General features: G+C 40.5%; 1 protein-coding gene across 5 annotated transcripts in view; it reads left to right on the top strand.

The window, feature by feature from the left end:
* FRY (FRY microtubule binding protein) overlaps window positions 1–12,431 on the top strand; it is a 241,792-nt gene that overhangs the window by 109,828 nt on the left and 119,533 nt on the right. For all 5 annotated transcript variants that reach the window (XM_065627032.1, XM_065627031.1, XM_065627033.1 and 2 more), the window contains one exon: window positions 10,804–10,857. In XM_065627032.1, the coding sequence (XP_065483104.1) occupies window positions 10,804–10,857 (54 nt within the window). The remainder of the gene's footprint in view (window positions 1–10,803; window positions 10,858–12,431) is intronic.

Raw genomic sequence — 12,431 nt, 5'->3', positions numbered from 1 at the left:
GTCATATCTGAAGTCAATGAGGTACTGCTTCATGAGGATTGCTGTATGTTTTTAAGTTTAAATTCATGTGCCCTTTTCTAGGCCTGAGTCTGGCATAGTACAGTTTACCTGTCAGACAGCTTGAATTATGCCATAGGTGATCCTGCATATCTGCTGGCATGACAAATACAAGAAAAACTTAAATACATTGTGTAGATACCTTCCCAGTTTGGAGATCCACGCAACAAGGTCTCATTTCCTTAGCTGGGCATGTAGTATGGGTGGAAGCTATGGCTTCTGTGGCAAAAGGACAGTGAAGGCTGACGTTAGCTCTGCAAGGGCACCCTGGCATCCTTGAAGATCTGTCACATCTACCAGTAAGCAGGAGGAAAAAGCTTCAGATCAAGTCACGTGGGGACACATCTTTTATGGTACAGCTTCAGCCTTTGAGATAAATACATAGCCAAGAAAACTAACTGCTGACAGTCAGCAGAACTTCTCTAGTTTGCTTTGAAAATACACCTTTCCTGGACTATTGGTCTATTCTACTAAAATAAATACATACTTAATGATGTTAAAGAGCTACCTGATCTTAAAAGCAGCAGTGTCTGTGAGGCAGCACATGGTTACCGGGAGCCCATCGCTGTTTACCCCCCGGCTGTCTGAGGGTTCAGCGAAACATGGCTCCTGTTCGCAGAGCTCGCAGCTGTGCCCGGAGCAGCCCTGCAATTGCAGCTCTAAATTTATTGGAATCAACCGATAAGGGCTTCCTATAGCTTTGATTCAATTAGGTTACATTACTCTGAATGGGTACCCTGAGGGCACTAATAAGCCTTCATGGCCTCCTCTGAGTCTCGCCCACCCCTGCTCACAGCCCAGACGCCATTCCAGGTGCTGGGGCCATCAGTCTCTGCCCCAGCAACACCACGGTAGGGCTGGACACCGTTCCAGGTGCTGGGGCCATCAGTCCCTGCCCCAGCAACACCACGGTAGGGCTGGTCTCCAGCGGCCCACAGCCCTGCCAGCCGTGGGCCCTGCCCAGCCAGGCCCGTGTCCTGGCCCTGCTCCTGGCTGGGGTGGTGGGACGGGCCACGGCTGCCAGTCCCTGCCCTGCTGTCCCTGTGCTCTGGGCTCTGACACCAGCAAAGCCCTGCAGGTGCTTCAGCAGCTCGCCTCGCAGTAACTGAAGCGTGTCCTGCTTAGTGCTTCCCATGGAGGTTGGGATACTGGGCAAAGAGTGGGATCGGGGCAGTTCTGTACCAGAAGCAACTGTGAGTCTCTCTGTCATGCAGCCATGTCTCAACACAGGGTAGCTGGTGGGATACCCATCCTGCCTGGTCGGAGAGCCTTCTGGATGTCTGCGTATAGACAGGTGTTCTGCATTTTACTTTGCTGTACCTCTGGGTCTGGTGCCAATCCTGTATTTTCGTTCCCAAGGCTCACAAATGTGGGAAACTTACGCACCCTTCCCAACCTCCCTGTTTTTATAGCAATTTTCCAGTTCTGTGTAAATATACTAAAAGAAGGAACCTCATCCACTGCTTGGAACACGGAAATCCCCTAAATCCTCATAGCATTGCTCTCAGCGTGGGCAGGAGGCTTGACTGAAGGTGAGGATGGTACTGTCATAATAACTTGGCGAACGTGGTGAGCTCAAGAGGGAAGCTGTCCATCTCCCATTCTCTACAGGAAAAAAACAAAAACGAGAAACACAACACGCTTCCTGCATTTGTTACTAGGTCTTTCTTGCACAGAAGGAATACCTTTGCTCATCATAAATCAATTGGCGTAAAACTCTTTGCATATAGGATTGAGGTGTCATTTAACTTATCTGTTTAGGAAACAAAGATGTACCAAATCATAGAATAGTTTGGGTTGGAAGGGACCTTAAAGACCGTCTAGTTCCAACCCTCCTGCCATGGGCAGGGACATGTTCCACTAGACCAGATTGCTCAAAGCCCCATCCAACCTGGCCTTGACCAGGGTACATCCAGGTCAGAGAAGCCCATCTCTCACCCTGTTCACTGGCTCTCAGAAGTAATGTCAGAGATGGAAACGAGGGAACAGAAGCATTCAAATCACATGCTTTTGATTGTAGTGACTTTGTCTCCTAAGTCTATTTAATTTACCACTGGATTTTTCAGTGTTTCTGCTGTCACAAAAACCTTCTCATCATATTTTTTAAATCTGTATACTGGGTGATGAAGACTGCTTAGCCGAACCACATTGGTAAACAGCTGAAAGAGGGCTTTGCATGACAGTTTCACAGAAAGGTCTTAACGTGGATGAGTAAGTCCAGATCTCCATAGTCTATTGTTCTTAGAATGCTAAAAATAAGTTACATATGATTCACTATATCAAATGCTTTTTCAGAGCATCGTGTTTATTCCAGTCTCACAGGCTCATAAATGAAAGATCTTGGACTCTCAGACTGCCTCTCATGACACCTCTCTTGACTGAAGCCTTATACACAGTATCATAAATTATTAGAGTAGGATTCCAGAAAGCCTTCTTCCTGGCTTCATGTTGAGAGCAAGGTGAAAATAGTGTTTTTATGGAGTGTAGCTTGCTTGAGGTGTCTGTATTTTGAACACGTTCTTTTTCCTATTATGGAGAAACATTTTTATGAAAAAGCTTTGTAATGGATCTCAGCACAAATAACAGAGAAAGAAATCTGAATTTACTTCAATAGTTTTTGAGAAGTAAATCCAATATGTATTGCTCACCTTGAAGAAAATGCATCATATAAGCAAAACAACTTTTTTGAGTGTGTCTTGCTGCAGTCAGGCTTTGCAATGTAGTCACCATGTTGTTTTCCAACTGCGCAACAGTTCATTACTGCTGCTTCCTATAAGAGACTTTTCCCATTTCATTAGTACTGGTTTAGTTAGTTTAGCAATGACTGACTCAAAATGGTTTAGGGTTTTTTGAATATTAACATTTTCAGTCAAACACCAGTTTGGTTGATAACTCATTTAGGAGTGTAGATCACTGAATCTGTAATAATTGATTATAGGTATAGAAATTAAGGATATTGATAGTGTCAAACTTAACCCATGTAAATCATTAGTTGGAAATAGGACTACTAATAATCTCAATCCTGTACCTAATATTCAATGAACACTGTCTTAATTAATCCATTTTATTAACTTTATAGTCCTTCCCCAAGCTGTGCATCTTGGCCCTTCATTAAGTTTCATCATAAGTAAGGATGCCACTAAAACTTGGTATATTCTCTGCTCCAGCTAATTAGGTTCCAATTAACAAAATCTTGTCTTCTTACATTGGAAGTTTTAAAGTCAGTTAGTCTGCTAACACAGCTCTGTAATGGAATTATGGAGTCAACATTGTGTCCACACTTTGTTTCCAGAAGCTCTTTTTAAGTATATTGTACTTACAGGTTGTAAAAGTCACCTCTTTTTCTGTACACTGCAGTACTGGAGTAATTAAAATCAGAGAAAACCAATGAAATTATTACTGTATTAGCTGAGACCTTAAAACTTGCATGTGTTCAGATAAAGGATTTTGATTCATTCATTAAGTTACAATTTTTAAAAAAGCATTCTGATTAACACAAAACTCTAAAAATAAACAGCCAGTATATTTTCCTTTCTTGATTTTGCTGGGGTCTACCTCAAATTTCAGTAAGTCATCCTTAATACTATTTTCAACTTACCAGATTTTACAAAAGCATATATTTTAAATATATCTTTTGGAATTGTTCCACTGGTAGCCATTGGCTTATTTGGGCTTGAAATACCTTAGTAAAAGGAATTTTTTACTTCCTGCCTGCAAGAAAGCACCTTACTTCACAATGGAAAAATATTAAAGAAGATACAAATGGTGAGAGCAGTGGGCTTTTTGTGGTTTTTTGGGGTACCCCTAAACCTTTGTTTGAAGTTTGTGACCACCTAGTATCAACTCTGAGTTGAGGGCATGTCTGGGAATTTTTTTACTGATCGTGTAAGAATGTCAGAGTTCTTGGGCTGTTTGCTCAAAGTGAGTGAGTGAAAGAAAGAAAACTTTCATATTTGTTTTTTATTATTATTTTTTCTTAAGTCCCATGCTCTTTTGGGAAACTTGCTGTGCTAATTTTTGCACTGTGTGTCTAATGGCTTGGAAAGCAATCTCTAAGTCAGTGGTTTAGCTTCTTTTTCAGGCCACTTGGAATTTACTCCACTTCTGTGTAGTATTAGTTCTGAAAATTAATTTGCTATTTCTTTGGCCAGTTTTTCTGATACATCAGTTACGTCAGAGTAAACATTTTCATGATGAAAATTTTTGAGTGCCCATGTTTAAATTTTGTTGGTAGACAGCATAGGTAAAAGATGCCTTTTGCAGAGAATGTAATAATAAGACAAAAATCAGCCTGTAATGCCTGATGGGATGCCATAAGCAGAACACTACATGATGTGGATGCCAAAGAAGCAAGAGTCAGAGCCGGTGACTGAAAACCTGTGTTCAAAGCTGAACTGTTGTTTTCTTACACAGTTTTGTATTCAGCAGTACAGTAACGCTGGGCACATTGTTTTCCACGTGAGCAAAACAGAAAAGCTATGACAAAGAAAAGGGCAATTGCATGAAGAATAGACTGAGTAATACTGAACCTGTTTTCTAAACATGCACCTTTCATTATTTTTGTGCAATAAATATAATGACAAGTAGGTTTTTGACCTGAGCTAGCTAACATAAAAATTTACAAGAGACATAGAATATTTCACATCCAATTAAAATTAAAATTAAAATTGTTTTTTTCTCCATATGAAATACCATGTACAATTGGTATTGCTTTTTTACTTAATTTTCAAAAGCTACATGAAGTTCATCAGAGTTTTCTGTAACATTTTTGAAGTCTATAATTTTGTCTTATGTGGAGTTGTGGTGTTTTCTTGAAGCTGTAATACCATGTCTTTTTGAATCATGTTTGCATTTAGAATTTCCTTTTGGTGCATGCTTAGTATTTCAAAGGTTAATAAAGGAAATGGCCTTTTCTGTTTATTTTACTATCTGTGTACTGTGGTCACTGACACAGTCTTTTAAAAGAGATATCTAGCAGCTATTTGGTGCTGAGCAGAGGAACAAGAGAAATCAGAGTTTCTGTTGTCATCTGCTGAACTGGCAATTTATATTTTCATGCATGAGGACCCGCTGACTTGCAAAGACCAGTTGTGAAAACAGGACACTAATTGCCTGTTTCATAGAAGTTCCAGGTGGGGACATTTGAGAAACTATGACAGTAAACATATTGTGCTTTTGAGTCAAAAAACTTGAGTTTCTTAATTGCTTAGGTATAAATTAACTAGGCTTCCTGGAATGGGACTGGAATTCCTAAATAGTAAAAAATACGAGATGAAAATTATTTCCCAGGAAGTTTAGAACTATTTTCAGCACAACAGCATTTTTACGCGACCATAGACTGTTCTATCCATTTTTGAGAGGGGAAGAAAAGAAGTAACCACTTGCAGGTTCAGCTGCATGAACACGCTCCAAGCAGGATCAGCAGAGACCCGCTCAGGGAGCAGGAAGGCAGGAGCCCCAGCCCAAATGGGGCAGGGACCAGGGGGACAAACCGGCCCCTTGAGAGGGACAGGCTGGTGGGGCAGCTGTGTCTGAAGGGCAGATGCTCCTCCACGGAACAAAGTTTTGCCTGCCCAGCCTTTGGAAGCAAATTGGCGTTGTGGCATTTTCTCCTGTGTGATACAGAAACTGGCTTACACACCACACCAGCACAAGATTGACAGTGATATGTTTTCTGGTCTTTGTGCAAAATAACCAATGGCAAAATTAAAAATTTAGCACGTCTGATCAAGCTATCTTTGGAGCACACCTTTTCCTACGAAACACCACCTTCCCTTCCTGCTAAAAAGGATACAATACAAAGATGTTTAATTTATTTTGGGGCTTACGTGATGATTTACCCTAAGCAGGAACAGAATTACACATGGGGACTTTTTGGTGCTTAAGACTGTGCTTACAAGCATTTTATATATATTTTAGCTGTAGTAGTTGAATACATTCTATGTCTACTCCATTTTACATGAAAAGGTCCGTTCTTCTGCTATTTCCTTCAGGTAACTCTTCCATCCCAGCAGACAACTCACTGTGGCTGCTTTTTAGCATGCAGTGCAGAAGTTACATTTTATGTCAAAATATCCTAACATTCTCCCTGCTCTTATAAAACAAAGGGGTTTATCTCAGTCGGTAATACAGTCCACAGTCATAGTTCAGTAGGAATAATGTGCCTAATGGTTGCTGAGGTTAGAAATAACTTTTAGGGGCATTATACACCATTATGGTGACATAGTGAATCTTAATAGGCACTACAACATCCTTTTGTTTTCATGTTTCCCTGATCACTCAGTTCTATGACAGGTGGTCAGGAAAAGCTATTCCTCTGTAAATTTACCCAATTATATTTGCGTAGCAGCCCTGAAAAAGCATTAATCTATTAACCATTAAAGAGAGCTAACAGTCTTTGGAGAAATGTTTTGGTGTGCCTATGTGAATAGGGAGTTTGACTGATATCTTATTTTTTAGATAAATTATAAATATTATATTTAGTTAATGTGTGCAAATGTGATAAGATATACTTTTGCCATTGCATATTCAATTTATTCTATTTTATTATGTTCTATTAGTGTTTTCCCAACAGCAATGAGGCAGAGGAAGGAAATTAATTTTTAGGTGAGCATTTTGTTTTGTGAGCATTGGCGATGCAAAAAGCTTAGATAGCTATATTGAAAAACGGTAGCTTCAAAAATTAAATGCAAAATTTCATTTGCTGATCTTTACTCCTTATCTCTAATGTGTGTTCATATCATGGGAGTTTCCAGTGTGAACAAATACAGAGTACACAATTGAAGGCAACACTTCAAACAAGAAATAAGGATGTTTAACTTACTGATTAAAAATGGAAATGTTATTATTGAGAGTACATTCTTCTGAAATTTTCTGATGTTTTTTATAGCCCAGAAAGCTACGGGCTCTTTCAGATAATTCAAAACTTTATTTATTCATATTTTGTTGTTGTAGTCTTTGGCTCCAAATTCAACCTACTTATTCATCCAAGATTTTGAAGACATTTCTGTAGAATGTATTATAGCTACAGAGACTCAAAGAGAGTCAACTCGTAATAGAAAAGGGCCTCTGCCATTTCTGAATTGAGTGGGCAAGAAAATTAAAAAAAAAAATAGTGCCTTGAGGCTGAAAACATTTTTAAGATTTTTTTTAAAAACTTTAAAATAAGCATATCTCCAGGGTAAACAGACTGCTATGGAATCTGTTACTCAGAGGCAATTTCACTTTATTAGACCTTTTAACCTTGTCTTCGCCAGCCCTGAACCTTTGGTATATAATGAAAACATCTACCATGCGTATAAATATATTTTATATAGTAGCTGCCATAGCAACGATGTTGAAAGTACTGCATAAAATGAAATGCTAAGATTTGTAAGTATATCAGAACTAAGTGGTCTGGAATAGGCAAGTTGTTTACAGTAGATGAGAAGAAATTATTATATAAAGAAAAATTGCTGTTTTCAAAGGACACCTGAAGCGCCTGCACGTGGCTGAGCTGTCCTTGGATTTACTCAGCAGTGTCTTCCTGACATGGTCACTTATTACACTCATCATGCAAGCAATCATCTGAGTAGCAAGAGATAGGACGAGAGGAAATGGCCTCAAGTTGCGCCAGGGAAGGTTCAGATTGGACATTAGGAAACATTTCTTCATGAAAAGGGTTGTCAGGCACTGGAACAGGCTGCCCAGGGAAGTGGTGGAGTCACCACCCCTGGAGGTGTTGGAAAGGTGTTTAGACAAGGTTCTTAGGGACATGGTTTAGTGCCAGAGTTAGGTTATGGTTGGACTCGATGATCCTGAGGGTCTCTTCCAACTGAAATGATTCTATGATTCTATGAGTCTTTTATGTTTTAGGAGCACTTAGACACAAAAAAACATATTTGTGTCTGGCCCTTCATCTTTATTCAGTTCATTACCTATTCAGTACTTACCATTAGTAGTAAAGGGGACTAACTTCTACTTTGAGTTTTCCTCAACTCCAAGCCCCAAATACAATTTTCTGTGGTTATTGCCACAAATTGCAGGGCTACAATGAGTTGCTCTGACATGGGCACCCACTCCTGGATGGGGGCATTGCTGCCGGGGTCTGTATGAGTCCCACCAGGCTGAGCTGTGGGTGCTGTGGCCGCAGGCAGGACAGTGGCTGCAGAAAGGGACAGTGGCCGCAGGCAGGACAGTGGCTGCGCTGCACTGGAGAAGAGTCAAGAAAAAAGCAGCAAGGGCAAGCAGCGAGGGCAGCAGCCCGGCTGGGGGAGGACGGGGAGGCAGAGGCAGCTACAGCAGCAGCTGCTGCCTGGCAGGAGCGCAAGGAGAGGGCAACTGGCACGAGCAGCAGCAGATGCAGGATGGGATGAAGGGAGGAAAAAGGCCTCAGTTAAAGCCCTAGGCTGGAGACATTGAGAGGTTAAGGCAACAGAACCTTTCCTGGCTTTTGCTAGGTGTCCTTGGCTGGTCTCCATCCCTGCTGCCTTCTGCTGCGACCAAGTCTGTTGCACAGCCTGTGAATGGTTTCCTTAGTTGAATGTCCCACAGTTTGGGAAGCCCTGGTCTAGTTGCCTATAAGAGGGCAAGAGATGAGGTTTTTTGCCTTCTCAAAATGGAGAGATCTTCACTACCTCAGAAGCGTAGCCCCTGGGGAACATCGTCATCAGAAACCGAAGTTATTTGTGAGGTCTGCATGCTTCCAGAGACAAGGGACAGGTGATTGGGAGATTTGCAGGATTGCGGTCCCAGACTTGGGTTCCCAGAGCATGATTCGTCTTGTTTAATTGTGGCCACCTTACAGATAAGCATGTGACGAAGAATCCCATACCTCGTTTCTGCCTGAAACACTGAATGCATTTCTGCAGGATTTCAGATACTACTCTGAGAGCCAAGCATTGCAGTGTCAGGCAAAGGAACAGAAAGTTTCTGGATGCTGAAGCACTTTTTATTGAAACAGACCTTAAGAAACTTCTCTGTGGTAACACAGGTCTTCTGTGATAGAATCAGATATTTAATTTAAAACCAAAAAAAAAGGTTGTCTGTTGGTTTTGTTGGGTTTTTTGCTGTGTTTTTGTTTTGTTTTGTTTTTTTCTAAACTGCACTAATTGCATTTATTTGTCCAGGACCCATGAAAACTTAAGCATCTTTTTCCTTTCAAATAAGTTGAACACTACTTTTGAAGTATTATTTGCTATCTTTTTCAGTGTGCAACAATACACAAAAAATGTATTGTCCTCCTATGGGACAGGACTAGGTAGGGTAGCACCGAGTTACTGATTGAGGGGGACATGGGTGGGGTGGTGTCATGCATCTAATTCTGGGCTACAAGATTTCACTGTGTCTGTTCTTTACCAACAGTCTGTCATAAAGTTCTAATTAGTAGTTGTTGTGCCCTTAGTGTAATCTGGAGGAGTGACTTTGGAGATAACAATGAAAAATATTAATGACTGTCCTGGGTAAATCAGTGACGCAGTAGAAAACATTTTGTTGATTTTTCTATTTGGTAGGTAGTCAGGGGATACTGCGGTCACCCTGCAGCCACCCTCCTTGCCAGCTGGCGTTACAAGTGGATAAGCATAATTAATTTCAAAATCAATCAGCAGATTATACTGGACAACATTTTCTCCAGAGAGAAACGTTAAATAATAGAAATCCTTGGACTGCCTCAATTCTTTCCATTGCATTGTCTTAGCAATTTTACAGATTTCTTTGTTTTGTGTCTCTCATCCCCTGGCAGTGATGGTATTTTGCCTGATACATTAACAGATGCTGATGAATGTAATAGTTTGCTGAAAGCTGAACAGCAAATCTCATGCTGAGCTGGTGGGAGAGGCCCAATCTTGCCACTGTAGGAGAAGAAAGATGCGTGATTTACAGAGTAAGGCGCTGGCACATTTCAGACACCAGCAAGAGTAGTACAATTCAATGTAGAAACGTGACCGTGACGGTGACATATTTGTCAGACCGTCATCTGCCTTCATGTATTGTTTATTTTAATTGTGGTTTAGGAGATTCATGTTTGGTATATTGTTGCTTATATCTAGAATACTGGACTATGTACTTCTACATGCCTTAGAAATTGAGCCTGCTTGGCAAAAAAAGCTGTAAAGGTGAATGGATGTTCACATGTGGGGACTCAGATTTCTGAGCTGGGCAGTTCCCTTTGGCCTTCCCAGATATTCTGAGAACATAGCCTGAAAATTTGCTTCTATTCCAAAAATGCCTTTTCTTTTTCTCTTTTTTTTTTTTTTTTCTCGTTCTCTTTCTCTTTTCCTCTCCTCTCCTCTCCCTTTCTCTTCTCCTTTTTTTTGGGGGGGCGGAGGTAATACAGCCATTTTTTCCACAATTATCTTCCTTAAAAATATTTGTTTCTTCTAAAATCACCTTTCCTTCAGTATATGCTGCATGATGCACTACAGCATGTAGCTAAATTGATCTCCTTAGTTACATTTTGGAGGAAATACTGAGTGCTTTTTTAGGATTTTGAAGAAATTTATCATCACAGCGAGCACCTGGTAACTCAGGTGTAATAAATGGTTAATCCTTCTCTATCTTGGAGAGACACTAAAGACTCTGTCACTATTAGGTCATATGTATGCAGAGGTCTCCTTTGCATATGAAACAAACCGTATCTCCAGCATGAAACGGATCAGATCAGGAAGTAAATTGAGTAAAAGTCTATCAGAAAAATAATAGCAGAGTTAACGGAATATATCACAGTATTGATATTAAGTAATACATATTTAATATCGTTTCTTTTAGGAGAAGCCACTGACCAAATCTTTGCAACGAGGAGAAGACCCCCAGTTTGATCAAGTAAGACACTTGAAATTACATTATTTCTGTTCCTCAGGCTATAGGACAAATGCTTTAAAGGCAGTTTAGTGTCCTTATGCTGTTGTTGAATACTGCAAAAGCAATATCTCTCAATGCACTTTGGTAGAATGATGAGTGCTTTGCCTAGCCGTTCTTGATTTTAAATTAGGAGGACTTTTCCATTGTTTTCAAGCTGAATATTGTTTTTCTATTAACCTCTTGCTTTTTAGAGTGTGTTAGGCACGTATATTATTTCCTGGCTGTTTTCTCTAATGGAGGTTTTGAAGCAAACTTGGTATCTTTTTCAGAATATCTATTTTTTGAAACATGCATGTGGCCCTCAATCTTCCTTTTGTGGGGTTTCTTGTATGGTTAATATGAGAGCCTTTAGAATCATTGTCATTGCCATCAGTCTCATCAGTCGATTTTGTCTCTGTATCTGTGATCCAGCATGACTTACATGTGTGCTGCACTTCACATAGGCTGCGCCAACCCGTTATATTTAAAATCAAGCATAAATTCAGTTGTCAAGATAAATGCCTATATATGACAAGGTAAATAATAATTAGAGAAAAATGGTTGGCAGAGGAAAATAATTTAAAATAGAATTTATATCATGAATTGGATTTTATTTAATGAAACAATTAAATTGTAATTAATAGAATGGAATTTGTATCTGGCATTACATTAATAAATGGATTATGTAAGGGAAATGTGACAAGTATAACAGCAATATACACACCTTTTAATGATGGCATAAGAAAATTAGTTTTTGTCAGCAGTCTGTTTCTTAAAAAAACAAAAAGGGGACATCTAGAAAAAATTCCTACATAAGTAACCTATTTTTGAGGTAAAGAATGATAAGTGTTAAAGAGTTTAGGTTGCATAAAGAATGCCAAGGCTTACAAAACTCACTCCCAACTAAGAGGAGACATAAACTCAACTTGTATCATAAGCAGCAAAGTTATTTGCTGCTCTGCCATTCCTGCCCGAGCTGCCATTGCTGCCACCGTTGCTGCCACCTCCATGGCTGCCCGTGCTGCCAGCTGTGCCGGGAATACAGGACAGAAAGACACAGCAGAAGCAGCAGCAACAGCAACAACTCTGAAAGCAGCTGTGGCTGATGCCATAAGCTGCAGGTACCGTATTGATTATCTGAGCTTTGGGAGAGCAGTCGGGTGTGAGTAGGACTTCGGAACCTCAAATGAATTTAACACATGTATTGAGATACATTGCACCCGAACCAGAGATGCCGTGTGAGACCCCACTGGTGTTTACAAAGGCTCACTTCATGATTTTAGCTTGACACAGCGACACTTTCTAGGTGGTTCTCTAGCTGCTTTTTGGGGAGGGGCCGCCTGCTCAGAGGGCTGTTCAGAGCCAGAGGCGAGCGGCAGGAATTCTGCGTTGTACCCTGCCCGCCTTGCTGACCACAAAGAGACCCCACAGGGCAGCTGGCTGCTGGAGCCTGAAGGACCCTGCTTTGTCAGTACTCCGGAGCTGCCTAATGAAATTTTTTGTGGTATTCTGACCTTAATTTTATATATATGGGGTTTTTTTCCTTCCTGTGGGAA

The sequence above is a fragment of the Caloenas nicobarica genome, chromosome 1 (assembly GCF_036013445.1).
Source record: "Caloenas nicobarica isolate bCalNic1 chromosome 1, bCalNic1.hap1, whole genome shotgun sequence".
In the NCBI taxonomy this organism is placed as follows: Eukaryota; Metazoa; Chordata; class Aves; order Columbiformes; family Columbidae; genus Caloenas; species Caloenas nicobarica.
This window is presented reverse-complemented; position numbering and strand designations above follow the sequence as displayed.